The sequence below is a fragment of the Myotis daubentonii genome, chromosome 11 (genome assembly GCF_963259705.1).
Source record: "Myotis daubentonii chromosome 11, mMyoDau2.1, whole genome shotgun sequence".
NCBI classification, from domain to species: Eukaryota; Metazoa; Chordata; class Mammalia; order Chiroptera; family Vespertilionidae; genus Myotis; species Myotis daubentonii.
The window spans coordinates 8,133,674-8,159,869 of record NC_081850.1 but is presented as its reverse complement, the minus strand read 5'-3'; the positions used below and the strand labels follow the sequence as shown (position 1 = coordinate 8,159,869).

General features: G+C 46.3%; 1 protein-coding gene across 12 annotated transcripts in view; it reads left to right on the top strand.

Annotated features, from left to right (window-relative positions):
- The window catches only part of AOPEP (aminopeptidase O (putative)), a 329,578-nt gene that overhangs the window by 243,807 nt on the left and 59,575 nt on the right, over positions 1–26,196 (top strand). For 9 of the 12 annotated variants that reach the window (XR_009447568.1, XM_059656424.1, XM_059656422.1 and 6 more), the window contains exons 12-13: positions 9,749–9,811; positions 10,144–10,218. Coding sequence is in view for 10 of the 12 variants with exons in the window: in XM_059656424.1 (XP_059512407.1) it covers positions 9,749–9,811; positions 10,144–10,218 (138 nt within the window). In the remaining 2 variants the exon portion in view is untranslated. Of the gene's footprint in view, positions 1–9,748; positions 9,812–10,143; positions 10,219–10,407; positions 10,444–10,588; positions 11,531–25,031; positions 25,120–26,196 lie in introns of those variants that run through there. The other 3 variants (XR_009447569.1, XM_059656430.1, XM_059656425.1) reach the window with 3 other exon arrangements.

Below are 26,196 nucleotides of genomic sequence, written 5' to 3'. Positions count from 1 at the left end.
TTTTAACTGCACTGTAGCTACTGGTAGGGTTTTAAGTGTGTTTGCATCTTGCACCTGGTCATGCTGGTGCCTTCAGAGAATGACGCCAAAATGCCCAGTTTCATTTTCTGACCCTTTTGTAACAACAGCGGGCTTATTCTGAGTGCATGGGACCAGGGCGGGAGTGATGTCCTCTCTAATCAGGCAGACCAGAAAGAGGCCCTGCTTCCTCGCGCCCAGCCGTCCTCTGTGAAGGGACAGGCACTTGTTTGCAGTGGCTCAGACATGCCGTGTCGCTGCCGGTGCCATCCGATGGCATCACATCTGTGTGGCGGTCAGGCAAGGCTCTTTATCCCAAGGTCACAAATCAGTAACTTGAGACCTTTGGAAGATTATTCAGGTTCAAAATACCAGAAAGCCTTTTGTTTCAGAACAAGCATTTACTGATCTCCATGTGCCATCTCATCTCATCCTCACAGATAGCATTCTCTCCATGTCACCGGTTCAGAGAGGTGTGTGACATGCCCAAGGTCACGCAGCCCCTCGGTGGCAGGGACGGAGGGTACCGAGGTCTGAGTTCCCATCGCACACGGCTTTGTGCAGAAACAGGTCAGCCACATTCTTAGGGCAGCACTTAAAAAGACAGCAGCATATTTGTTTGTACACTGGCATGGTTTTCAATGCCCTTGAACCTCAGAGAATAAGGCAGTGAAATAAATGCTCTTAGAGCAGGAGAACGTAACCCAGTATTTACACTATAAATTGAAATCCATAACCTCAGGATTCTGCTCTGAGACCGTTGAAAATCACAGGGTTAGGGTGCTCACAGTAGACGTAGGTCTTCACCCCTTTTTTCGTGAACAGAGAAGTCAGAAAGGACCAGGTGATTGTTAGGTTTTAAGTCAGTCTAATATACCTAATGTTGATATGAATATAAGTTAACTGGGTGGATTCTTAAATTCTGCCTATTTAGGAGGTGTTTAGGTTGAGTCTAATAAAGCTCTAATGCTTCTTTTCCATCTCTCACTCTACTGAGCATGAAAGTGGTGTCGTGTGCAGAATGGCTGGCCTTATCCCTAGAAGAAAGAAGTTATGTTTGGTATCTAAAGAACAATAAGCGTTTGCTGCTTGGCTGATCAATGCTGGATCAAGTTCACATTCCCCACTCCTACTCCCCCACCTCCACACGCAGGGGGTGGAAGCAGGGCCCAGGGAGGGAGGACAGATCCTTGCTTCGCAGAGAGGGAGGGAGATGTGAGCAGGGCTGTCCTAATATGGACACAGCTGGGCCTGGGCAGCATTCATTGCGGATTTAACCCCCTGCTGGAGGAAACCTCCCACAAAAGGTACAGAGATTAGCAGCCAATCAATTGGGCCCTTCCCATTGTTTTCCTGGAACACCTTTTGGATCTAAATGTTTGGTGAACAGACATTCTGGAAAACAGCTTTCTCAGATACTGTTTTTATTTGGGACAGCCACCCCACCCCCAACTCTGCTGGATTTTACTTTAGTGTGTGTGTGTGTGTGTGTGTGTGTGTGTGCGCGCGCGTGTGTGCATGCCTGATCTGATAGAGGTAGGATTATTTAGGCTCATTCTTCTTTGTTGCAAATTGTGTCTTCATTGGGTACCTTTGGGAGGCCAGATCACAGGCAACCCAGTCTGAGTGCCGAAGTTGTAAAAATTAGACAAGCTAGAAAAAGAACAGTGGTCATGCAGGGGGCCACAGACTCCCGAAGCCCCGCCCCCTGCAAAGGGCTCCCCTGTGCACTACTCACAGGACCACACCCGCCCATCTCTGGGCACGACCGAGGGACCTCTCCATGGATGTCTGCTTCCCGTGCTGTGAAATGGCAATGCAGATGTTTGTGATTCTAAGTAATTAGTAAGTAAGATCTTCTGGAAGGCATTTCCAGAGCAGTTGTCCTGTAGCATCAATGTGCTGTGTCTTTTCCAAACAAGGAAGTCCGTGTGGTGAGAGCAGGGTGCCCAAGACTCAGAGGAGGTTCAACCTGCTGGTGTCCTGCATGGCACGGGAGCTTTTGCACACAGTGGAGGGTCCTCTTGCATTGGTACACACTGTCCTCTAATCCTAGCCAATGGGCGGCAGCCGTTGACATGATTAGAACATTGCCTGGAGGGGATAAGTGGGCAACCCTGCTTCATACACGGCCTCCCAGGTCAGCTCTACATTCAGCTTTCCTAGAGGCAAGGATCCAGGCCATATTTACCAGAAGCCTGCACAGAAACCTAAAAAGTGAACTATCCAGTCATTCTTGCCTCCTGGGTATGTTGAGATCTTCCACTTCTTCTTAGTTCTTTTGTGTATGTGTGCACAGCTACTCTTGCCTCGAGTGCATTCCTAAGTGTAAGCGATAAGAAATGCCATGTGGGCCAGCCTACCCAGAGCCGTGTCTGCTGTTTGCCCAAGGGCACTTACTGGAAGAGGACATAAAAGGTGGTTGTCCTCTGTGGCATTTACCTTGAAATTTTGATGATTGCCAAATATCTGGAATTTCTTCAAAATAACCGGTTAGAGTTGGGTCATCATGAAAATGATCTAAACCAGTGGTTCTCAACACTGGCTGCACATTTGAACTATTGGGGGTGGCGGGTGGGGCGGGGAGGACTTTAAAGAAAGACTGACGCCTGGTTCCCACTCTCAGAGATGGGACCAGCTCTCAGGTTGGACCCCCTCTGGGTCTCGGGCACCATGCTCTGGAGCCGTGGTCACCAGCCGGCGGTCCGCAGACCACTGGTGGTCCGTGAGGCCCGAAAGGTTGGCGACCGCTGCTCTGGAGTGCGACCTGGGCTTGGGGATGTGCAACCCCTGGCGATCTTAACAAGCAGTCAGGAGCGGGAACCACTCTGGCAGAATTTTATTTCTCACCGGTGAAACTCTTTAAGGTTACAGTGTCATGAATGCCAAGCTCCTATAAAGAACTGTAGTCAGACAGGTGTTGAGGGAGATATACTGCTACCGGCCTTCTACACTGGGGGGTTTCAATCGACGGCTGTGTTATGGGGTTATATTTCCTGGGCTGTGTTTTGGTCTGCGGTTGATCTGATCTACATAATAAGCAAATATGTTAAAGCGAGAAGGTCAGGCTAGGTGGCCCTAAGCCCTGGTGCTGGAGTAGAAAGGGCACCGCATTTCCAGACAGGAGGCCGACGGGCCCGCAATACGAAGCCCTAAAGGCACTGAGTTCCCTGAGGCTCCGTGTCTCCGTCCTGGATTCGGGCACCAAGGAGCGGTCGGCACGGGAAGCGCTTTGTGAACGGCTCTGCCCGTACGGACTGGGCAGTCCGGGTCCTCCCATCAGTCGGAGGCCCCTGGGCTCACATCCATGTGGCACTTCAGTACTTTTTTGGTCTTTAGGTCACTTCCCTGCACTTGTAGTGATGTTGTTTGCCTGTGAGTTCCAGGAGCCTGGAATCTGATAAGTAACCGGTTCCTCCTCTCGTCCTCTGGGAAGCAAGCACATCACGTAGCATTTGAGCTCGACAGCTCTGTGAGACAGAGGCCGAGAGAGGCCACACCGCTCACACGTGGCAGAGGCCGGGCTCAAACCCGGACGGGCTGGCGAGCCCCTGGCACGCGCACGACTGCCTGGTCGCAGGACCCCTGGGCACAGGGACGGTGTCTTGGGCACCCCTGCGTTCACATGGCTAGTGCTCCGCTTTGCAGAAGCCACCAAGTGTGTTGCAGTGACTAGCCCATCCCGTGTCCGACTTACATTCCTCTTCCCGCAACCTCAGCCCCTTCCCTCTGGTTTGATATCAAAAGAGATAAAACACTTGGTTGGTTAACATTTTTATATTCGTCCTGCATGATGTTTGTATAGTATTATATTTAATTTTTGTTTTAAGAGTCCTTCTCCTTGAATATTATAAGTATTCAGTGTTGTTAATGGAGAGATATATTGGAACCAGAAATTTTTCCAGACCCCCTAGCCACCCAAAAAGGAAATTAAAGAAAGAAAAAAATAGACCCAGAATATTTTATTTATTCATACTCCTCCTTGTACAAAACATTGTTAAGGCAGCTTCCAAAGCAAAATATAGCACAATCAAAAAAAAAATTAAAAGAAGGAAAATGAAGCAACATGAAATACCGGTAGGGAAATATGTGGGGGCCAGGAATTAACTTAGCAAACAGCCCGCGCCTTGAGGTTCCTGCGCCGGCGCCAGGGAGGGCCAACTGCCGAGCTCAGGGCTGGCACCAGCAGCTGCCCAGCCCAGCTGCTCCTGACGCTGGGGCCGGGGCCGGGGCAGGTGTTTGCCATGGGTCCTCCCAGAAAAGCACTACTTCATGTAACAAACAACCCTCTAAACCCATCTCCACAGCAGACGTGGTGATGGGTTTCATGGGGCTGTTTCTTATAATGCACCTCGAGAAAGACTGATGGCTTCTTACCAGAATGCAGTGCGCGGGGAGGAATTTCAGGGCACCTGCAGGCGCAGCCCTGCGGCTGGAAGGCCCTCTCCTGATGAGGCCCTCCGGCAGGATCCGGCCACAGGGACACAGTACCTGTGAGCCTCCTGACAGCCGATGTGTGTGGGGAGCGGGGGCACCATGTGTGCTGTAGGTGTTTCTCTCCAGGGAGCCAATAGCTGACAGCTAAGGCTTCATCAGAATCAGGGCTTGGGGGAGCGGGGTGGGGGGTGGGGGGTGGGGAAGTGGGGGGAGGTTGGGGGCTGGGGGGGTGTCAAGAAAGGGAAGAGCCTTCCCCCCGCCCTGCTCTGGGGCAAGCTCTGTAAAAGGTGTCCAGCAACAGGGACCTCAGGGTCATGGGTGCCCAGAGGCAGAGGTCCTGCCAGCCAGGCCCCTGCAGAGCAGGCCATGCTCTCTCACGACGGCCACTAAGAGGTCCACCTGGCAGGGCCAGTCCTCCTCAGACAGAAACCCAGTGTTCCTTCCAACACAGGCAGATGGGCCATAATACAAATTACATGTAATTGTTCTAAAATCAACTAGCAAGGTATTATCAAGGAATGTTACATTTAAATGATAGAGCAAAACTTAAAGACAAACATTTTATAACTTTGCCCCTAATCCTCACTTGTTATTACTTGCAACTTAAACAGCCTTGATTTTATTTCCAGATGTGTAGACACTTAGTTTTTTTGTTGTTGTTGTTAATCCTCACCCGAGGATATTTTTTCCACATTGGTTTTTAGAGAGAGTGGAAGGGAAGGAGAGAGGGAGGGAGGGAGGGAGGGAGGGAGGGAGGGAGGGAGGGAGAGAGAGAGAGAGAGAGAGAGAGAGAGAGGAACATCAATGTGAGAGAGACACATGGATTGGTTGCCTCCCTCATACGCCCGACCAGGACTGGGGATTGACCCTGCGACCCAGTACATGCCCTTGACTGGAATCGAACCCGGGATCCATCAGTCTGTGAGCCAGCACTCTAACCTCGAAGCCACACCTGCCAGAGCTAGACTCTCTAATTCACCCGAATATATGTTGGCTAGAGAGCCCTCTAGAGCTAGCCAAGGCTTCGGGACCTGTCTAGCTTGTGTGGTATTAGAAGTTTTTTTTCACTTCTTATAGTCACAGTTTCCCCTGCGCTGTGCCCGGGGGGTAGTGCGATTTGCCATCCAAAGTGGTTTGGTCCAATTAAAGGGCCCCTTGTGTGCCCTCCCGGCCTGCGGGTTGACCGGGAGGGTGAGCTGCTGCTCCTCAAGCCTCCTGCTGAACCTCCTCACAAGGCAGAAGCACACCCGCCACGGACAATGTGAAACCGAATCACTATCATTTCCCGGTGAAAGGAGTCATTTCTCCTCCACTAAAACAAATCCGAAGAAAAGAGGTTTCCCTCCAGAAGTCATCCCCAGCCACTAGGCATGCTCCTCCAGCCTCTGAAATTGTCTTCACTATTGTGAACTGCTTTGACAAGAATTTCTTGGAACAACTTCCTTTCCAAACCAGCATCTCTACTGGACGAAGTATTTTTAAAGATATAATTCAAATAGAAAACATCTGTTTTTGAAAGATAACTGTAAAGTACTTCTACCACATTCTCAGAGATAGTTATTAGAGTATCTGTTCCTGGCTACAGAATTCCAGTGTTAAAAAGTCATCTTTCTCCATTCTCTCCACACCCTACCTTCATTGCGATCAGCCCCTGGAGAAAGGGAGATTTAGAGAGGCAAAAGGGGACATGTATTGAGGTTCTATTGAACATAGTCAACAAGAATTAGTATTTTTCCAGTGTCATGCAATAGGTTGATATTTCGAACTCCTAGCACCATTTTAGAATATAATTTTAGTGGTTAATATGTGAGGAAATTAGGAATCTTTATTTCTTGTTCTTTTTATTAGAGAGAGAGCGAGAGAGAGAGAGAGAGAGAGAGATCATTCTAGAAGTACCTTGGCAATGTAACTGATGTCCTATGGTCTCTCTTTTTTTTTAATGCACAATTCTATGCTCTTTACAAATTAAGGTATTTTAGTGGAGAAACAAAGCAGGAGTTAATTAGAAAGATCTTCATCTCCAGACTCCCCTCCTTGAAATTTCATATGCTTTCATTCAGTCATTCGTTCCTTTATCTTTACACTCAGTTACTTAACATATTTATTGAGCATCTATGTGTAAGGCAGTGTATTTAGTGATTGGACAAAAATCAAGAACAAAGGACAGGATCTCTTTCTTCCTGAACTTTAAAGTCTAGTCTGGAAAATAGACATTCAATAAACTAATTTAAAAATAGCTATAATAGAACTGTACAGCACGAAGAATGAGCCCTAGTGTAAACTCTGGGCTTCAGTTAATGATAATGTATCAAATATGGTACATCGATAGTAACAAATGCCCCACAGGAATGCAAGACGTTAATAATAAAGGAAACTGCCTTCGCTGGTTTGGATCAGTGGATAGAGTGTCAGCCTGCGGACTGAAGGGTCCCAGGTTCGATTACGGTCAAGGGCACATGCCTGGGCTGTGGGCTCGATCACCAGTAGGGAATGTGCAGGAGGCAGCTGATCAATGATTCTCTCTCATCATCGATGTTTCAATCTCTCTCTCCCTTCCTCTCAACTCAATAAAAATATAGTACAAAATAATAATAAAGGAAACTGTGTTAATGTTGGCATATGGGAACTCTGTGCCTTCTATGTAAATTTTTTCTAAGTACTCTAAAAAATAAGGTCTCTTAATAAAAAATAAAATACTGTAAATAGCTATAAAAGATAAGCACTTTATAGGAAATAAACAGGATGCTAGTAAGAAGAATAGTGGGGTGACATAATTTGGATTGGGGAATGGGGAAGGACCTTTCTGGAGGGGAGTTGTTTAAGACCAGAACTAGAGAATAAGGAGGGCCTGGCCAGGCAAAGAAGAGAAGGAAACGTTGCCAGTAGAGCAAAGTGATCTTCTGAACTCCCTTTGTAAATGTCATCCATGTTTCTCTGTGGAGGATGCATTGTGGGAGTGGGTGGGAGTGGGGAGGCAAGAGTACAAAGGAAACAAATTAGGAGGCAATTAGAATGGACCACCACTTTCCCTATCCACGCAAGGTGTTAGGAGAGCTGAGTGGCAGTAGGGTTTCCTTGGCTCAGCTTATGCCCTGAAACCTTCAGTTGCCGGGTATTAGGAAGAAAGGAGACTATCAGAGGCAGCAAGATGGGTTCCTAGGTCTTAGTTCCTAAGGTCTTTCCAGTGGCTCAATGGACTTTATAGCGTGAGGAACGAGTGTGTGTGTGTGTGTGTGTGTGTGTGTGTGTGTGAGAGAGAGAGAGAGAGAGAGAGAGAGAGAGAGAGAGAGAGAGAGAGAGAGAACAACCAGATGAGAATTACAAGGGGGAAAAAGCTTTCAAGTATTAACTCCCCAGGTGTAACAACAGATTTTCATAGAAGGCTGTGTAAGGTATAATTTGCAATAGTTATCTTTATTTCTGCTACTGGATTGTTGGAAGTTATTTTGGTTTTGTTTCTTCAAAGACTGATTGTTTTCATATTGTTGATAAATCAACAAAGAGGACAATTAAGAAAGGTCCATTTAGGCAGGGCACTGTTTTAGTCCATCAATAGTGAACGGTTCTTAGGGATGGTGAATTCCCAAGGAAAACAATTCCAGGGTACATGTCAGCCTGTAATAGATTTCTATTGGTTCTGGAACTGTTATTAGTAGCATGAAGCTTAAATAGTTAAATATTTTATTTCCGTGTAAAATTAAGTAGTTCTGTAATTACATAATCTACTTCATCATTTGTCAGCTTTACCTGCCTATTGAAATGTGTACTTGAGAGTTGCAGGACATTAACTATTTTTATGCATTTCTTTTTACAGTAGAACATTTGAATGTGATGTTTATACATTATATACAAGAACATTTGATATCTGAAAAAGTCTTTAGCAAATTAGCATGCATTTTATAGCACTTAGCTAATACGGATACAAAATGGTCACTATAAATCTTATCGTTTTTGTTTTCTGTATTCCTGGAAACACAAACACTAAGTCAAGAATTCCCCATTTGACCAGACCTGTTGTTTATTTTAGGAAATAGAAGTGCGCCATCAACGTAATTTTAAGTCCTTCCATTGTGAATATGGGATGAAGCGGTAACATAAAGTTTTCCACTGTGATGTCTCCATTAAGAAGCTCCTCTTTGTGTAAAAGAGTCCATGACAAAGTTCCTTCTATTTAAAGTAGTGAGTTTGATCTTGGCTTTGATCTAAAGCTTTTGATCTTGAAAGAAGGATGGAGCAGCAATAAAGAGAGGGCAAGGCAGATTTTCTTTAAAGAAATGCGATAAAGTTAACGTGCTGGTCAGGCTCAGCGAACGCGTGCCCCAGCCTGGCTCAGCCCATTTCGGATGCGGATGTGAAGAAAGCCTTTCTGGGGTCGGCGGGAAAAACTGGGGACATCACACATTTTTATGAACGAAATGCAAACCTTTCCTCTAATTATGGAGACAGACTGTCCACCTTTTAAATTCTCCCGAGTTGCTCAGAAGGCTCATGGGCAGTGCGCGTGCCGTGCGGGCTACCTGCTCAGGGCGCAGTGGCTGCCGCGACGCGGGGAGAGCACGGGCTGCTCTTCTGCTACCAGAGAGATCACCTGCGCCGCCCCGAGTCCCGAGGAGCCCCTGGAAAACGCCTACTTAATGGCGGATAAATGCGTTCCCGGAGGAAAAAAACTCCCTTAGCCAAGTTCCTTTCCCCGGCGAAGGCCATCTGGACACAGGTTTCTGACCAGAGGAGCGAGTTCAGACTGGCCGCAGGGGTGCGGGCGCTTCTGCTCGCGCGCGGGCAGCACCTCCGCTCTCCAGGCGGCCGACAAACCCTTATTTGGGGCGAGCAGTGCCCGCGCGGTGGGGACCGGAGCGGTAGGGCGTGGGCACCCGAGCGGTCTGCGCGCAGGAAGGCGCGGCGCGCGGGCGCCGGCCAGACCCGGGACGCACGGCGTTCGCCGAGAACAATAAAACCGCCGGCGCGCCGCGGGGGCGGGGGCGACCTGCGGGAGCGGGAGCGGGAGCGGCGCCTATACCTTTAAGGCAGGCCCCGCCCCGCCCAGTGCCCGCCTGCCGCCCGCGCCGCCGCTCCGGCCCCGCGCCGCTCGCGGCCGCTCTGCGCCTTAGGTGTTGCGGGCCCCGCGCGCCCGGTGCTCTCAGCCGGGCCGGCCGGGCGCGGGCTCCGACGCCCCCGCTCCCACGCTCACCGACGGCGGGCGAGGTCGGGGGTCAGCGCCCAGGTGGTGGAGGCGCGGGAGGGAGGAGGCCGGGGCGACTCCCGGGGTAAACTTGACCGTCCCCTTCCCCCGCAGCCTCTGCAGACGGAGCGCCAGGCCGGGGCGGAGTGCGGGCTCGCGCGGCAAGTGGGCGCAGAGGTGAGTGCGGGCGGCGCGGTCCCTGCACCCCTCCCTCCCTCTCTCCAGGGTCGGTGGGTCCCGCGCCGCATGCCCTCCGCGGAGCCCCGGGCGGGCGGGCGGGCGCCGGCACGGGGGCGGCCACCGGGCCCGAGACGGGAGGGAGCGTGGAGGAAGCGGCCGGGCGAAGGTCACGGCCTCGTCGCGCCGCGCCCCCGCGCCCCAAGGCCCGCCGCGGGCTTCCCCAGGTGCGCCGGGCGGGTGCGCGGCGAGCCGGGGGCATTTCACGCGGGGACGGGCGGCGCTCGGGACCGGGGTCCCGTGTCCAATGCTCTGTGGTTTTTGCACTTCAGGTCGCGAAATGGAAGCGAGTGAACCGGAGACCCCGAAAACGGAAGCGAAGAGGGACCGAAGAAGCGTTTGAAAAGGTAGGGGTCCCCCAAAGAGGGCACTTGTGGGGCTCTCGATAAATGTCCCTGTCTGCCCTGAGGACTTGGCACAACAATAGAACATTTTTTTAAAGTTAAATTTACAGTAGCCTGGATTTACAGGGAGAGTTCTGTAAAAATATTGGCTGGCCATCCTAATGGTGATCAACATACTATGTTCTCGAGCAGTGAGGGCGCCCGGGATGGAGTTTTGATTCAGCATCAGCAAGTAGAGCACGTGGGACATAAGAGGGTTCTGGTACCCTGTGGGCCAGGAGCACTTTTTATGGCAGTGTTCGGTACCCCTAAAAAAGGGGATCTTCCGAGTAAATCACGCACAGCGTCGGGTTTCTTTCTTTGGTGGTGACAGATACAGTCGCAGGCTCCCTCGTGTAGGTGTTGGAGTAATCTCAGGTATGGAAAGAGAAGCTGGAAAAAAGGGGATTACTCTTGTAACGCGAACAAGACATTTTTCTGAACTTAGAATTTTAATGTTACTTTGCAGAAGTTCGACTCCCTTTTTTCTCCTAAAATTGTATTAAGTTGAAGCGTGACATGTTATTGTAATAAATATTGTGAAATAAGGTAAGTAGTCTGTTGTTCTCTAAGTGACTTTTATTGAAAACTCTCAAAAAAAAAGAATAATGTTACAGCAGACAGGACTTCTGTTGCTTTTTAAAATTATTCCATGTACTGCTTTTTGAGTCTTGATAACACCACGGGATTAAAATAGCGGTGTGTTGTTTTTCTGCTGCTAGAATGTGTGATGAATCACTCCCGATTCTGAAGCCAAATTCTTGCTGATAGCATTGCTGCCAACTTCTGTGATGTGTTGCCTTAGTATGGGCATCGCAGCGTCCGAGAATGTGCACAAAGCACATCAGAATGAAGGTGATACCGACGTTCCAGAGTGCGGCTAAGGATACCGAGGGCGGCTTCTCAGAGGAGTGGGAAAGGAGTAGAGTCATCTGTAGCTAGACATTCAGTATGTGAAAAGTGGTGCCCCAGCTTTCCCCTTTCTACATAAAAAAGGGTCATACACGTCACTTCATTTCAACAGTAATAGCAAAAGTTGTCATTTTGAACAGACTTGAGTTTTCGGACCCTATCTCAGCATGTTGTGGTAGGTTGTGTTTGTTTAACTTTCATGGCCTAGATGTTTTTTAAAAAGTGTGAGTTGATGAAGGAGATCATAAAATGTCCACAGGAGGAAAAAGAATTATGGCTTACTTAGTATTGTGAAAAAATATTTCCCAGTTATTATTTTTTAAACCAAAGAGAAGATTGCCCAAATGCATAAGGTATCACGCATTATCTTTGTAGGTTACTAAGGTACCGTCACTACCAAAATCTGAACTTGAGGTAACCATGTCTGTGACACCCATGACCTGGGAATGAGCCAGCGCCGTGGGGGGAGGGGGGGGGGACTGAGGAATTTTCCTCCCAAGAACATAGTTCTCCCCTGAGCCTTCTCCTTGAGAGAAGATGTGCACACATGTGCCTTTTCCTCTTAGAAAACGTGGGTAGCACTCTTACAGAGGATATGAACATGAAGCACATTGGGGGCAACATGCCCAACTGCCTTTCAAGGAATAAAGCTTAAAGCTCACTGGCGTTGGAGGTAGAGGTGGAAGAAAGAGGGGATCTTTCAAAGTTGTGTCAGGAAATAATGGTTTAGGTTTCTCCAGTCTCTCCTCCTGACTCTCTACAGCAGCTGAGCGCCTTGCCCACGGTTTGCCTCTGCCATGCCCAGGAGAAGGTTTGCCACTTGCTGAGGCAAAGCACGCAGCATTGTCAAGGGCAAGGTGAAAGGCAGTGCAATGAGCAACCAAGGGCCTCAGACCAAGTTCCAAAAGGCACCGAGGCGGCCCTGCCGGGGTGTCCCCCGATGGCCCCAGTGTCCATTCCAAAATGCAGATGGAATTCTGTGTGCAATGAGCATTCAAACCCAGGCCATGTGGCACTCTCTTGCTAGGATTTGAACCTGTTATTAGTGGGAATCTAGGTAAAATTACTGTTGAGTTTAGTATTTTCAAATGTCTGCCATGCCACAAGTGAAGGAGATTAGTCAGTTTCTCCTTTTTCATGCATCCACTGTATTTTTGCTACTACATGAAAACTATGATCTTTTCGGTGGTATTCACTGTATGTTACTGTAAGAGAAGAGCTTGGGTTTGAGTCATTTTGGGTAGGTGTGCATTTTAGGTCTGTTTTCTTTACTTGCCTGCTTTGTTTCCATGCCCTGTGTCTACCCCGTGCCCTTTCCTCCATCCAGGGGTGGGCAAACTTTTTGACTCGAGGGCCACAATGGGTTCTTAAACTGGACCGGAGGGCCGGAACAAAAGCATGGATGGAGTGTTTGTGTGAACTAATATAAATCCAAAGTAAACATCATTACATAAAAGGGTACAGTCTTTTTTTTTTTTTTTTTTTTTTTTTTTTTAGTTTTATTCATTTCAAACGGGCCAGATCCGGCCCCCGGGCCGTAGTTTGCCCACGGCTGCCCTAGTCTCTGCATCTTCAGGTCTCACACAGGATTCAGCTCAGCTGAGTGAACTCGGTTAACCAGTCTGCGTTCAGCTCCGCTGGGGTCACAGCATTTTCCCTCCGATGTTTACTGCTCTGTGGGAAGCAGTCCTCTGACCTGCGTGAGGAAGGAGAACGGCAGTGGTGCAAGGCCGGGGTCTGGAACTGGCACGGGGCGGCCAATTATGTGTGAGGAATGTAATCTTACAGGAGGTACTGGTATTCCCCTTAAAGAAAGGGAAGGCACGGCCTGATGCAACTTGAAATACTGTACTAGTTGAGTTTCTCGGTGAACTCAGAAGGGGAAGCAAAATAAACTTACCCTGTGCTCAGCTGTGGGTTAAAATAACGCGTAATGAAATAAAGTAAACTGGGTGAGTGAGCGGTGTCCCCCAGAGAAGTGATCTGAAATGCTCTCTGGACTTTCCTGGTCTCTTCCCCTGTGTGTGCCGTTGCCACCCTCCCCCATGCCCCGTAGCTAGCTCTCCAGTCCCTGTGCTGTCCCACAGATTTTCCTATCTTTCTGAAGATACATCAGTCCTTTACCCATCTCCTATCTTCTTTGACATTTATTTCCATTTTATTTCATCATAGGTTAGTGCTTCCCATGGGTATAACTGAATTCCTTTATACTGTTTTTTTTTGTTTTTCTTTATTTTAAATGACAGAAGTCCTCTGTTTTGCTTCTGTCCTTGGGTACTTTCTCCTTCCATTCTGATATCCTTCTTTTTCCATTACTTTGAGTTCCTTTTATTTAGTTTGAACAGTTTGTGTAACAGAAAGGCAAGGGGAACATGAGCAACTGCATAAGGAACAATTGGGATGAATGGGTGGGTCAGCCTGTTGTGCGAGGGCCGGCGAGACGGTGGGGACTGCAGCAGGGCGTCCAGAGTGTGTGCTTTTAAACGGTGTTGATAGATTTTACTGAATGGCTATCGGTTTTGGAAGAAGAGCCCACATGTTTTTTTTCTGATGTATCTTTAACTGAGTCAAAGACAATACAAATGACCCATCAAAGATTAAGGAATAATATTATGTTCTTTTAATAAATATATACATGTAAAATAACAGAGTTTTGAGTAATTCTTTGGTAAAGAATGCTAGGTGCAAGTGGTTTCCAGGTCACCTTAATTATTCTTTTCTGCCAGAATCTCTTGAGCAGAAAATTGCTTAAAATGTGTTGAAATTTTCCTTGGTATATCAAGTGAAACATAAACATCTATAAAGAGGATTGTGCAAAAGTGGACTTTATAGTATTTAGTGGCCATTTCAGTTGGAGCCCAGGGATAAATTCTATTTTCTGAGTCCTTGAGGGGGAAAAAAAAGCCAGACGAGTTTCTTTGTGGTAATATCCTTCCTAGATTCTGGAGCTTTGTCACTCAACTTTTATTTCATTTGTTCTTTTCACACACTTGATTCTGAACTGCAATCAGTGATCATCTTAGTCTGAGTAATATTAATTCATAGAAGATTTTAAAAATTACATTTAAAACCCAACTTGGTTTATGCTCTTTTACCACATTTATTGCTTCTAAAAACTTTTTATACATTCTAAGAGAATGCTTTTATTACAGTTCTAATATTCAGATACTTAATATGATAAAGGTAGGTACAAATTTTTTTAACTGAGTGCTTTACTACTGTTTGTCTTTTGTGGCAAAGGTGTGTTCTACGTTTGGTTGATGATTTCTGGGAAACGATATTTGAGACTAATACAAGTTATCGGGCTTTTTCTTGAATCCGTGATAGCAGACGGCGACCGTGTTAGGCTTGACTCCGAGTCGACAGGCTGCAAGGCCTGGCACAGTGGCACAGATGGCTTTGGGGAGGGCTGAACCAAGGGTCCCTTCACCCCAAAGGAACACCGTGGGTAGCAGAATGGCGGGCCTGGACAGCCTCTCTCCCAGCTCTGGCAGCCTCTCCCGGGCATTGGTGCCCTTGCCTGTTTTCAGCAGTGCTCTTGCCTGTGAGAAGTCATAACCAGCGCACATTTATATAGCTGCGATATCTCACAATAGCTTCATTGATACTTGATCTCCATAGAAGCGCTTTATGGATGCTGCTGAGTCACAGCCGCCCTCCCCGGAGCCCTCCCTGTCTGAGAGTGGCTTTGTGTCCGGCGCTGTACTGATTGTGCCTTCGGATGACAACTTACTTGAGTGATGGGGGAGCCAGAGTAATTTATTAAAAGTAATTGCAAAGAAACCAAACAAAAGGAGTAATTATAGTGTTGTTAATATGCAATTTGTTATTTTATTGAAATATTTGGAACTGGGTCCTGTGAGTGATTCTCCTTTTTTTCCTTGTAAATCCCTAACAGATACATAATTTATTAAATTCCGTACCGAGGTCTCGAGTTGGATCTGGTTTCACAAGATCTTGGCTTTTTTTTTTTTTTTTTTAAAGCAGGACCAAGGGAGAATTGCTGATAAAATGTGTTTTTGTTAGCCTCAGGAAGGAAGTCTGATCTGTATTATTTTATACCATTAAATTTTCATCTGTCCTTTTGATTTACTTTTTTTTTTTTTAAGAATCTGCAGTTAAAAAAATATTCTGAGAAATGTGAATGTACTAAGATTCCTTCCCATTTTCAACTTGCATAACGGGGAAAATGAAAGAATAGTCATCCACTTACCCTCGCACACACTTATTTACATATTTTAAAGAGAACTATTCATATAATAATAGCTGACTCTTGTCATGTGTCAAGCACTGTGCTGCTAAGAGCTTTCCACGTATCAGCTCATGTAAAATTGTACATTAAAATCGTGTCACAAACCAGTAGTGTGATATGAGGTGTTGTAGACTGAGTCAAATGCTTTATGAAAGTAGGTGAGGTGCAAGCAAATCAAGGAATGGCTGTAGAAAAGAATGCTTTAGGCAAGATGTAAAAATTCTTTTTCACCCAGGCTCAGCCCCAGACCACCAGCATAAAGCACACATTTCTAAATTAGGAAAATCCCAACCGGCAACGTGTTTTGAAAGCACTTGAAAGTGTGTAGGTAATTACACTATTGTTGATTTTAGCAGATTTGATGCCAGCAGCCATCAACTCTTCTGTGCCATGGAAGATGAAAGGCATTTTAATATAAAGCATGAATTTGGGTGGGAAAGGGAGGCAGGCAGAGAAAAATTTTGTGACTTTTTAGTTACTTTTATAGGAAGCATTCGTTACATCCCCATGACAAAAGGCTTTACTTGGCAATCATTCTCATCTGAGGCATTTTAATGAGCTGCGGTTTTGTGCCTGGTATCGTATGGCACTAATAAGATGCATTATTTTACTAGCACCTACTGGTGTGGGTGCACTGTCGGGCCTGTCATGGTTTCCATTAATCTTCTGTTTTAGGAGACAGACACTGCCACGTATCTTTAAGTCCAGCAACATGTCTTTCACTGATATTTCCAGGTCTCTGCACACAGGAGAAGGGACACGCAGGCCTGTCACTGGGGTCACCGGTCCTTGGAAAGGACTTGATCACATGTGGCCGTGATAAGTATTGGTTGAATGAATTAGATGAATGAATCCCCAAAATGGCATTGATCTTAGAACGTCACACTTGGCTCTCGCATTGGAAAGATTTTGATGTTCAGGTTTTTACTTCATTATGTTGTTCTTTAGTGACAGGCTTTCCTTAAAGCACGTGGGGCAGCAGCTTTCTGGCTTTGTCGCGGGCCCTCTCCCCCTGCCTCTGTGAAGAGCGCTCTCGGCCAGAAGCCTCTGTGTGCACTGTGCGCTCCTTGAGTTTCCACTTGACTTTTGCTTTCATCTGAAGATCCTATTATTTAATAGCCCAGTTCAGCCAATTTACATTAATTACAAAATTAACATTTGGCCTTGATTCCTATAGTTTCATGCTTTTTTTTTTTTCTGCATTTTTTGTGTTTTTTTTGGGGGGGAAGGCTGGTATTTTTTCCCCCCATAGGTTATTTTTATTTTTCCTCTCTTGTCCACTTTCCGCCCCCCACCCCCCTCTGTGTTTTGGTTTCCTGCTGTGAGAAATAATGAAATTAGATATTAACCTTTCCTTACCCTTTACCTCTTTAACTTGTATTATGTGACTTGAAATATTGTCTTTTTACTTCCAGATAAACACTTTTAACACACCCAGCACGTTTTTTTTGTGTTTCTCATATGTCCCTCCTGTTCCCCTCCCCTGATTGGGTGTGTTAGCTGCACTACATTTACGATGTCAGAGCATGTAGACACTGTATGCTATACTGAATCTTTTATGAAACCGCTTAGTTTTAATTCTGCAAGTAAATCTATATTTAATGCTCACCGTCCACCCTTTGTTGCTCTTCACTGTGGTGTGACGCTGGTTCCAGAGGGGAGTCTCAGGGCAGCTTGGGCGGCTCCGTTTCCTGAGCTTGCGTCTCACAGGTGTGTGCTCTTAATAGGGGAGGTCAGTTCAAGGAGACAAAACCCTTGGCTCATAGCTTCTTTTTCAAGCATCTGAACTATGTTGATCCATTATCTTGAGTAAAGTCTGATGCTGGTCTCATTTATTTCCCTCACAGCGACCTGCTCTTTTCTCTTGGCTGCCCAGATCTTTTCCCTTAAATTCCATTTTTTTTTCTCTTCTCTAATAGGTCTCATTGTAGGTCAGTTTTCCTAGTAGTCACTTGACTTCTGAGCTTTCCTTATTTGTATAATGTGAATAATGATGACTTACAAACCGTTTTAAATGTATTTTGTTTTCTTGTCGTTAGGAACTTTAAAGTTTATGGGCCGTCAGACTTGAGCTGGCTTTATATTTGTGAGAAATCTGTGCCCGGGCAATAAATAATAAATAAATCTGTACCCTGGCTGCGTGCGGTGAACAGGCTGCCTGCACCCGTGTGGAAACTGCTGGCCAGAAGCAGCAGTGCTTGGAACGCGTCTCATCCAGAGAACTCCATCTCCCTTCCATTCTCCTCACACTCTTGCCCATCCTATGTTAGTTTCCCGTCCTGTGTTAGTTACATGATCATAGTTTATATGTACATAGAAATAATACACAGGGAAAAGTTGAAGGACTCTTACTTTTCAAATAATGAGGAGAGCTGGGAACCCAAGTCAGTCTAATCAGCCAACATGTTTTCTTGGGTTTGTTGTATACAAGGCCCATGTAAAAAGCCGCTGGAAAATACCAGAGAAGCAGGAGACGTCATTTCTGGACGCGAAGATAAAACACACAACACACCACAGATCGCTCACAAAGCACATGCGATGAGTAAATCCAAACCAGGGCAGTGCAGACTGCGGTCATGGGTATAGGATGCCTGTCACCTGAGGCTACCCTGGACTAGAGTTTCCATGCCTGGGCCTTGTTTGGATGAAGCAACCCTTGAAGCATGCAGGCTGGAAGTTATGGTGGGAAATTGGGTAATTGAATCAGCCGAGTCCATTTTAATGCTTTTACCTGATTTGTAAGCACAGACAGGGGGTTGATTGATAGATATATAAATAGTGCTAGTGTCTTTATTTGAATCTGTGATTTTTAAAAATAAATCCATCCATGTTTTGCGAGTAAAGCTGGAACCCATCATAGAAATTCTGCTGACACTTATGAATCACGATAATTTGGAAAGCCAAGGCCAGAAATTTAATGCTCCTATAATTCTGTATATAGCACATTCGTTATTAAATTCTGTATTTATTTAAACAATTTATTTACTAACTTCCTTGCATATTCACAACATACAAAACCTTCAGTAAGGAGCAAAGATGAATGGAAAATGGTCCTCAAAGAAATACGGTTGAGAAATAAAAAACTGTAAGGAGTAGAAGACAGAAGCAAACCTGTGCAGAGGGACGGCAGGTGTGCATCAGGAACGTTTGTATCTGTGAGGAAAGGCGCCCGCTCACGCTGCCAGCGCTGTCCACAGCCTTGTCCCGGCTGATAGCATGCTGTTTCCATTCATTCAACTTTTGTTACTTGGTAGCATGAGGGTGCCATGACTTCTGTTTGTAAAATTCAGATTGACTTCTTGAGAACATACTGAAACTGTGAAATTAGAATTTCTCTCTGCCTCACTAATATGAAACTAATGCTGCAGCAAATTTTTAGGCTCCCTCTGAACTTGGGGACATAGAGTTTCCAACCTATTTCACACTCTTTTCTTTGCATTAAGTTTTGGTGGCTTTCTGTTTTTCTTCACCATAAAATTTGGTTTCAAGGCAAAATGAGACTATTACAGGATTAAGGGTGGTGACTTCCCAGAGCTACGCTTTCTTGTGATGTTTGGATGTTGTGTTCTGTCACTCAGAAAGCATCCCACAGCCCAGCCGGCGTGGCTCAGTGGTTGAGCATCAACCTTTGAACCAGGAGGTCACAGTTCAATTCCTGGTCAGGGCACATGCCCAGGTTGCGGGCTCAATCTCCAGTAGGGGGTGTTCAGGAGGCAGCCAATCAATGATTCTCTCTCATCATTGATGTTTCTCTCTTTTTCTTCCTCTCTCTTCCTCTCTAGAATCAATAAACATATACAGTATTAAAAAAAAAAAAGCATCCCACATTTTCAGCTCCACAGATTCAGCACAACATCTTAAAAAGAAAAAATGACTGCGCTAGCTGGTTTTGCTCAGTGGATAGAGCGTTGGCCTGCGGACTGAAGGGTCTCGGGTTGGATTCCAGTCAAGGGCACATGCCTGAGTTGTGGACTCCATCCCCAGTAGGGGGCGTGCAGGAGGCCGCTGATCAATGGTTCTCTCTCATCGTTGACGTTTCTATCTCTCTCTCCCTCTCCCTTCCTCTCTGAAATCAGTAAAAAATAAAAACATATATATATATATATATATATATATATATTTTTTTTTTTTTTAAAGGTACTTAAAAAAATAGGTATATATACCCCTTGTATCTCTCTGATGATGAGGGCAAATGGACTTGTCAGATGGGTTACAAAAATGGTACCAATGTATATCCAAATCATTTAACACTTTATCTTTCTCTAAGTCAAGAAATGTTGGTTTTTCAGAGCATTATGTCCTAAATCTTACATCTGTGAAGATTCAGGTTTTATATATATGAAAGCAGGAAAATAAACTGATTTATGATAATTAATGCCAGGGAAACCATGTAAAATGAGAAAAAAATGGTCTCAGAATCTATGTTTTTAGTTTTCCTGCATTTTCATAGAACAGGCAGCGGTAGTCATTTTATGTGGCCTCATTTATTACTGAAAGTCATAAAGCTCATGCTTTAATTTTGAGTGGCAATTTTCATTTGATGTCCACGGAAAAAGCTCATGATCTCCAAGAAGGGCGTGAGACAGTAGAGAGAGCCAGCAGGACCCAGTCCGAAGGAACACAGAACACACCTGTGGATTATGTTCATCTGCAATCTGGTCTCTGATGTTTTCTCAGCTGTCCCTCACAGCTTTAGTTTTCGGTGTTGGAGACCCACCTTTAGCAGTTATTTATCACGATAAAGGTAAAGGGTGCTGCGTGCTCCTGCAGGCGGTTGCAGATGGTGTTTCTGATTCTCTCTCAGCAACTTTACTGAGTTCTGTGTAACATACGTTTTACATGCCATGAGATTCACTCATACACAGTTGGTTGAGGTTTAAGAAACTCACGCAGTTGTGAGCTATCACCACAGTCCAGGCTTAGGACATTTTCATCACCAGAAAGCTCCCTCGTGTCCATTCGGTGTCATGTCTATCCCTGTCCCTCATGCCAAACAACTTCTAATCTGCTTTGTGTCTTTATAGTTTTGCCTTTTCTGGAAATTTCATATAAATGGAATCATGTAGAACTTTAGCTTTTGGATCTGGTTTTTTCTTTTAATCCTCACTCCAGGATATGTGTTGTTTTTAAATTGGTTTTAGAGAGAGAGAGGAAGGGATAAAGCGAGAGAAAAAACATAGATCTGAGAGAGAAACATCGATCAATTTTGGAATTGAACCCAAAAGCCTTTTGGTGTACTGGATGATGCTCCAACCAACTGAGCCACCAGGCCAGGGCAGATCTGCGTTTTTCGTTTATTATAGCTGTTTGAGGTTCAGCCATGTTGCATGCATCAGTAACATGTTCCTTTTTATCATATAGTTATTAGGTTGTGTGGATGTACATTTTGTTTATCCACTTATTAATTGACTGATGTTTGGATATTTTTTTGTAGTTTTTGGCTCTTAATTGTGGCTTAGCTATCTTTCTGTAGACCCGTTTCTCTTGGGTAGATACCTAGGACTGGAGTGGCTTGGCCATATTGTTGGTGTATATTTAACTTTTTAAAGAAACTGCTGAACTGTTTTTCCAAAGTGTCTGCACCATTTTACATTCCTTCCAGCGGTGTTTAAGGTTCCCAGTTTCTCTGCCTCATCATCAGCACTTGGTATTGTCAGAGTTTATTTTAGCCCTGCTCATGGGTGTGGAATCATGCCTTTTATACAAAATGGTTTTATTTCTTGCCAGGATCTAAAAGTGCCCAGGTACCCGCATATGCTTTTGTCCTCCGTTTCAGGTCAGAAGGCAGTGGCCCATCTAAGTGGAAAATCTAAATGCCTCACCTAACATTCCCAAATGAGTCACTGAGCCCGCAGTCCTCATGCGTCAGAGTTGCAACAACCTGCTTTTGTTCAGACTCCTGGCTCCCTGTGCCTCAGGGTCCTCTGTGCCTCATAGCCTCGTTGGGTGTGGCTTTCTTTTGATCTTTGTAGCACACTCCATTCTTACCCTCTCTGGTCTTTCCTCTGATGAGACCCAGTTGTTTCTGCAGAGGGTGCGCCTGTCCTGGAGGGGTGACCGCTGCCCGTCAGCTGCAGTGCACAGGCGTGGCTTCAGTGCACAGGTGGCTCAGGCCTGGCTTCCATCGTGGTCCCATGTTGGCTGCACCACCACTGCCACCCTGTCCTGGGGGAGGCGCCTTGTGGGAGTGAAGACAGTTGGCCCTTGTTAAATATTTCATATATTTTAGAGCACTACTCATTTGCCTTTTCTTACCCACGACACTGAGATAGGAAAGAATTTATTTCGTCTGGGTGTAAATTTACAGACTCAAAATAAGTCAGCCTTGGTTTCTTCCTGTAACTGTTCTTAGCTTTGCAGCAAAGACAGCAGTAGACGAGCCTGCAGGTCTGCCTCTCTCGGCTTTATAGGCAAAGACCACCGAGGCATTGCTCACACCACTGCTTTGTCCATTTGCATCTCTCCAGTTTGTCCTCTGCAGTGGACCACACGGTCGCTGTCCCCGCTCCAGACTGGACGCACCAGGTGGCAGATAAGATTTGTTTTCTAGTGAAGCTCCATTTTAGATCAATCCGTAATTATTTTTATTCTCAATATAAAAGTCATGCTTTTTTTCCGTGTGCTCGGACTGCTTTGATGGGAAGCTCCCTGGAAGGCTGGCGGAGCTGAGGCAGATCCTGAGAAGACTTACCTCTGGGCACGCGGCCTCCTCCATTCCACCTCACCGTGATTTCCGTCTGTGGGGAGGCCCAGCCACCTGTGTTAACTTCGCTAGACAGAGTTGCAATGTTGTCATTTATTTCATGACAGAAAGTGAATTCTAGCACACATAATTGTCTGTGAAATGACTTTCTCTGAAAAGCTGTTTGTTCCTGTTGAGCTTCTAACTGTTAAAGAACGGTTTTTGCATCTGTGGAAATCTCATCGTGGAGCCGTGCAGCAGGAAGAACTAACAATTGAGGTAACCTCAGAAAATAAAATCACCCCCAGCAGGGAGCTGTGTAAAGTTACTGGAGAAGCCATAAGTCAGGTCCGGAGGAGTGTGCCAGGGACAGTGCTGCGAAGCTGCGTGCCTGAGCGTGCCTGGCCACAGCGGGAACGGAGGGGGACGGTCCCGTGGAGGGTTGAACTACTCAATACTCAAGTTTTACTTCAGTGCCTTGGGGAGCCTGTGCAGGACAGGAGTTGTCAGACGTGGAGAGGCCTTGTAGCTCCCCTCATTCTAGCTCCTACTTCATATGCGCGTGAGAACATGGAGGCCCCGAGAGGTGTTCCGTTTTATCCCCACCCCAGGATGTGTTTATTGATTTTAGAGAGAATAAGGGAGCGAGAGAAACGTCAGTGTGAGGAAGAAACTTTAATCGATAGCTTGCCTCCTGTACACGCCATGACCCCACAACCTGAGTATGTACCCTCATCGGGAATTGGACCCACAGCCTTTTGGTGTGCCAGATGACACTCCAACCCATTGAGCCACACTGGCCAGGGCAACCTGAGAGGTTCTAGGTCACAGGCCGGAAGGCTGTCCTGGGACTGGAAACGGGTGCGTCCCATTTTTGCTCTTTTCTGCTGTCTGCTTGGCGGCTCCTCAAAGTAAGGTGTGGAGGAGAAGCAGCTTTTGGTTCCTGGTGAGGAGAGCCGTGTCAGGCTGGTCCTTGTTGTTTTGTGGGGCACAGACACAGGGAAGTAGGGAGAGATGGTCTAGGACAGCGGTCGCCAACCGTGGCCCACAGACCACTGCTGGTCTGGGAGACTCAGGGTGCCCCTCCAGGGCCCTCCCTTGTGACCCAGAAACCCGGTCAGAGTGCGTTAAGTCAAACATGAATGTGACCAGATAACTAGGCAATCCGTCTTCTTGCAGCCCAAATTGTACCTCCTTCACCCCAGAACAGTATGAGTAAAAGTAATTCTGAACTTGGGTCAGGAAAGGCTGGTTTTCCAGAGTGCTCTACTGTTGGCAGGGCCGAGCGAGTAGGGATGCAGTATTTTGTTTAGGAAAAAAGCTGCTTGTGTTTTCTCTGCAACACAGCTGGCAGATACAGAATAGTGCCCAAAATGGGCAGGTAAAAAACAAAGAAGGTAGGTAGTGAGCTGCTTCAGGCTTGTAGAAGGCACCCTCCCAGCAAAGTGAAAGGTGCTGGAGAGAAGGCCCAGATGATACCCTGCGATGCTACTCCTGGCGTATTCTGAGTCCCTATTAGAGATGGAGTCAGTGGCGTGGTCAGCAGTAGCAATGCCCAACCATGCAGCACCAGACAAGAAGTAATGCTGACCTGTCTTCCGGCGAAGGCTTACTGATGTGCTCATGTGCATGCAGCTCGGGCACACTCACACACTCTGCATCTTTCATGGGCCTTTGACCTCCAAACAGGGGAGGTTGGGTCCCAGGCCCGCTGGCTCCCATCTTGGAGGGAAGTTGCAGGCACTATTTCCAGAGCTGGCATTGCTGGCCTCTGACTCTGACTCACGCTCAGAGAGCCGCCCTGTTCAAAATGCAAAGTCATGGTCATCGGGAGCCATCCTGGGGAGAGGCTCAGTGGAAAAAGTGTAGGCGGAACAAACCAGGCTCTAGAACAGAAAGCAGGAAATACGTTTTTTGTTTAGTTTTGCTGAACTTCATAATCACTTTTTGGGGAACTGCTATAATCCTGATGGAATTCAAGATGATAGAAGAGAGGAACTCTGACTTGTTGCTGCTTTCTCTTGTGTTCAGATTCTTAAACAGGAGGAAGGAAAGAGAGCAAAATAATCACAGGTGGTTGTTGTCGATTCCAAACGTATATTCGTAATTCCTCAGTTTTTAATTTTTGGTATCAGGCCTGTTTTGGGACCATGCACTGTTCAGAGAAGAGAGGGCGGCATGTCATAAGTACATGTGACCTTCCTTACTGAGTACTGCTCTTCAGGATGGCCTCCCAGCACCGGAGGGTGAGGGCACGTTCACCTGAGGAGGACGTGCAGAGAAGCATCGCTGTGGTCTTCTTGGTGGGACCTGTTCCTGTGAAAAACTTACCAGCATATTTGGAAAGACGTTATTATTACCGTTTTTTAATCCTTACCTGAGGATATGTTTTCTATTGATTTTAGAGAGAAAGGAATGGGGGTGGGGGGGGGGAGCAAGGGAGAGGGAAATATCGATGTGAGAGAAACATTGATTGGTTGCCTCCCATATGTGCCCCAACTGGGGATTGATCATGCAACCTAAGTATGTGCCCTGACCAGGAATCGAACCTGCAACCTTTTGATGTACAGGATGATGCTCCAACCAACTGAGCCACCCACAGCCAGGGCAATACTTTCTTATTTTTTAAGACAGTTCATTATAGTAAATAATTAAAATAAAGTAGCTGTTGTAACAAGAGCTCTGTTAGAGAGTGTTCCTCTGTCTCTAGTCCATTGACCTCTCCAGTTTTCCAACTCTAGTTTTCTTAGCCAGGAATGTTAATCTCTTGTGGGTGGACACTGTTTTTTTATCCTTTTCCCAAAATGTGTGGTTTCCATTCATGTCCCACTCCATAGAATTTTGGAGATGGCCTCAGCTGATGCCTGTGGGTCATCTGTGCTCTTAGAATTAAATCGGAAACGTGTAAAGTATATTTCTCTCCCTCTCTAGTCCTTCAGGACGTGGAATTGATAGACGGATGGACTAACATCCTGTCTTCACACCTTACTAGCTTTTGTACCTCAGACCACAAGCCTCTGTAAGTCTTGGTTTCCTCATCTGTAAAATACTAGTCGCCTCTGTAAAGCATTTAGCAGAAGCTGCCTCTGGGTCATTGCTCACATTGTTAGTAATATGAATAACAGTAGTCATTACTGTTACCGGTGAGGGGCTTTTCCAGTACCATTTCAGGGTTAAAATCCTTTGTCATCTGTGGTACATTATGAGAACCAAAGAAGCCCTGAGAACCAATAGGATAGACCAAGAGGTGTGTGGCATCCATGGGCCAGCTTACGTGTCCCCGGTGGTAAGACGAGGGAGGCCGCCCATCCCTGCTCTGGCAGGCCCCAGCCACGCCCCGGGGTGCACCTGTCTCCCAGGCTGACGCGGGAATCTGCTGAGAGGGCCACTCTGTCCCAGGCAAATACCACTCCAGGTCCTGTTGAAAGTTTCCACTAGGCTCCTCCAAAGAGAGTTTTAGTTGAAGTCATCAGAGTTATTTTATTGATTTGGGTTGAGGGCTTAATTAAAGTGATGTCAGTTTGCGGAAGGTCTGGCCATCCAGAAATGCAATGCTTGCTGGTGTCCTGAGCACTGCAGAGCTGCAGGCAGCTTTCAGAAGGAGGGCTGAGGTGCTCACCCCCAGCAGCTATGGAGGTCTGAGTTCACAGTAACTACCATTCTTATAGAACTGGCTTGGAACAGGAATGTTCCCCAGGCACTGACTTACTAACAGAAACCCACTTAGGCACCGAAGAAAGGGGCCCAGTGTTTGTCTCCAAGTATGAGTAATGTGTTAAGCATGATTTTAAAAGGCTTCGCAGAATGTCCTTGCTTCTGTAAATCAGGACCAATATTTTTTAGAAAGAGGTTTTTATAGGTAAGCCATAACATTACTTGATAATCAGACATCATTTTCAAGTAGTTAAAAGGGTCATTGGACAAAACCCAGTGGATTGTCTTTGGCTTCCTGATGGTAAGGACTGAAGCTCCACACACCCTCTCAATTGGATATTGAGCATGCTTGAATATTTTATGGGGAAAGATTTTTTTTATGTAGATTAATTTTCATGTCAAATGTGGATTGCCACTTTTACCCACCTGATCCCAGCTTTTC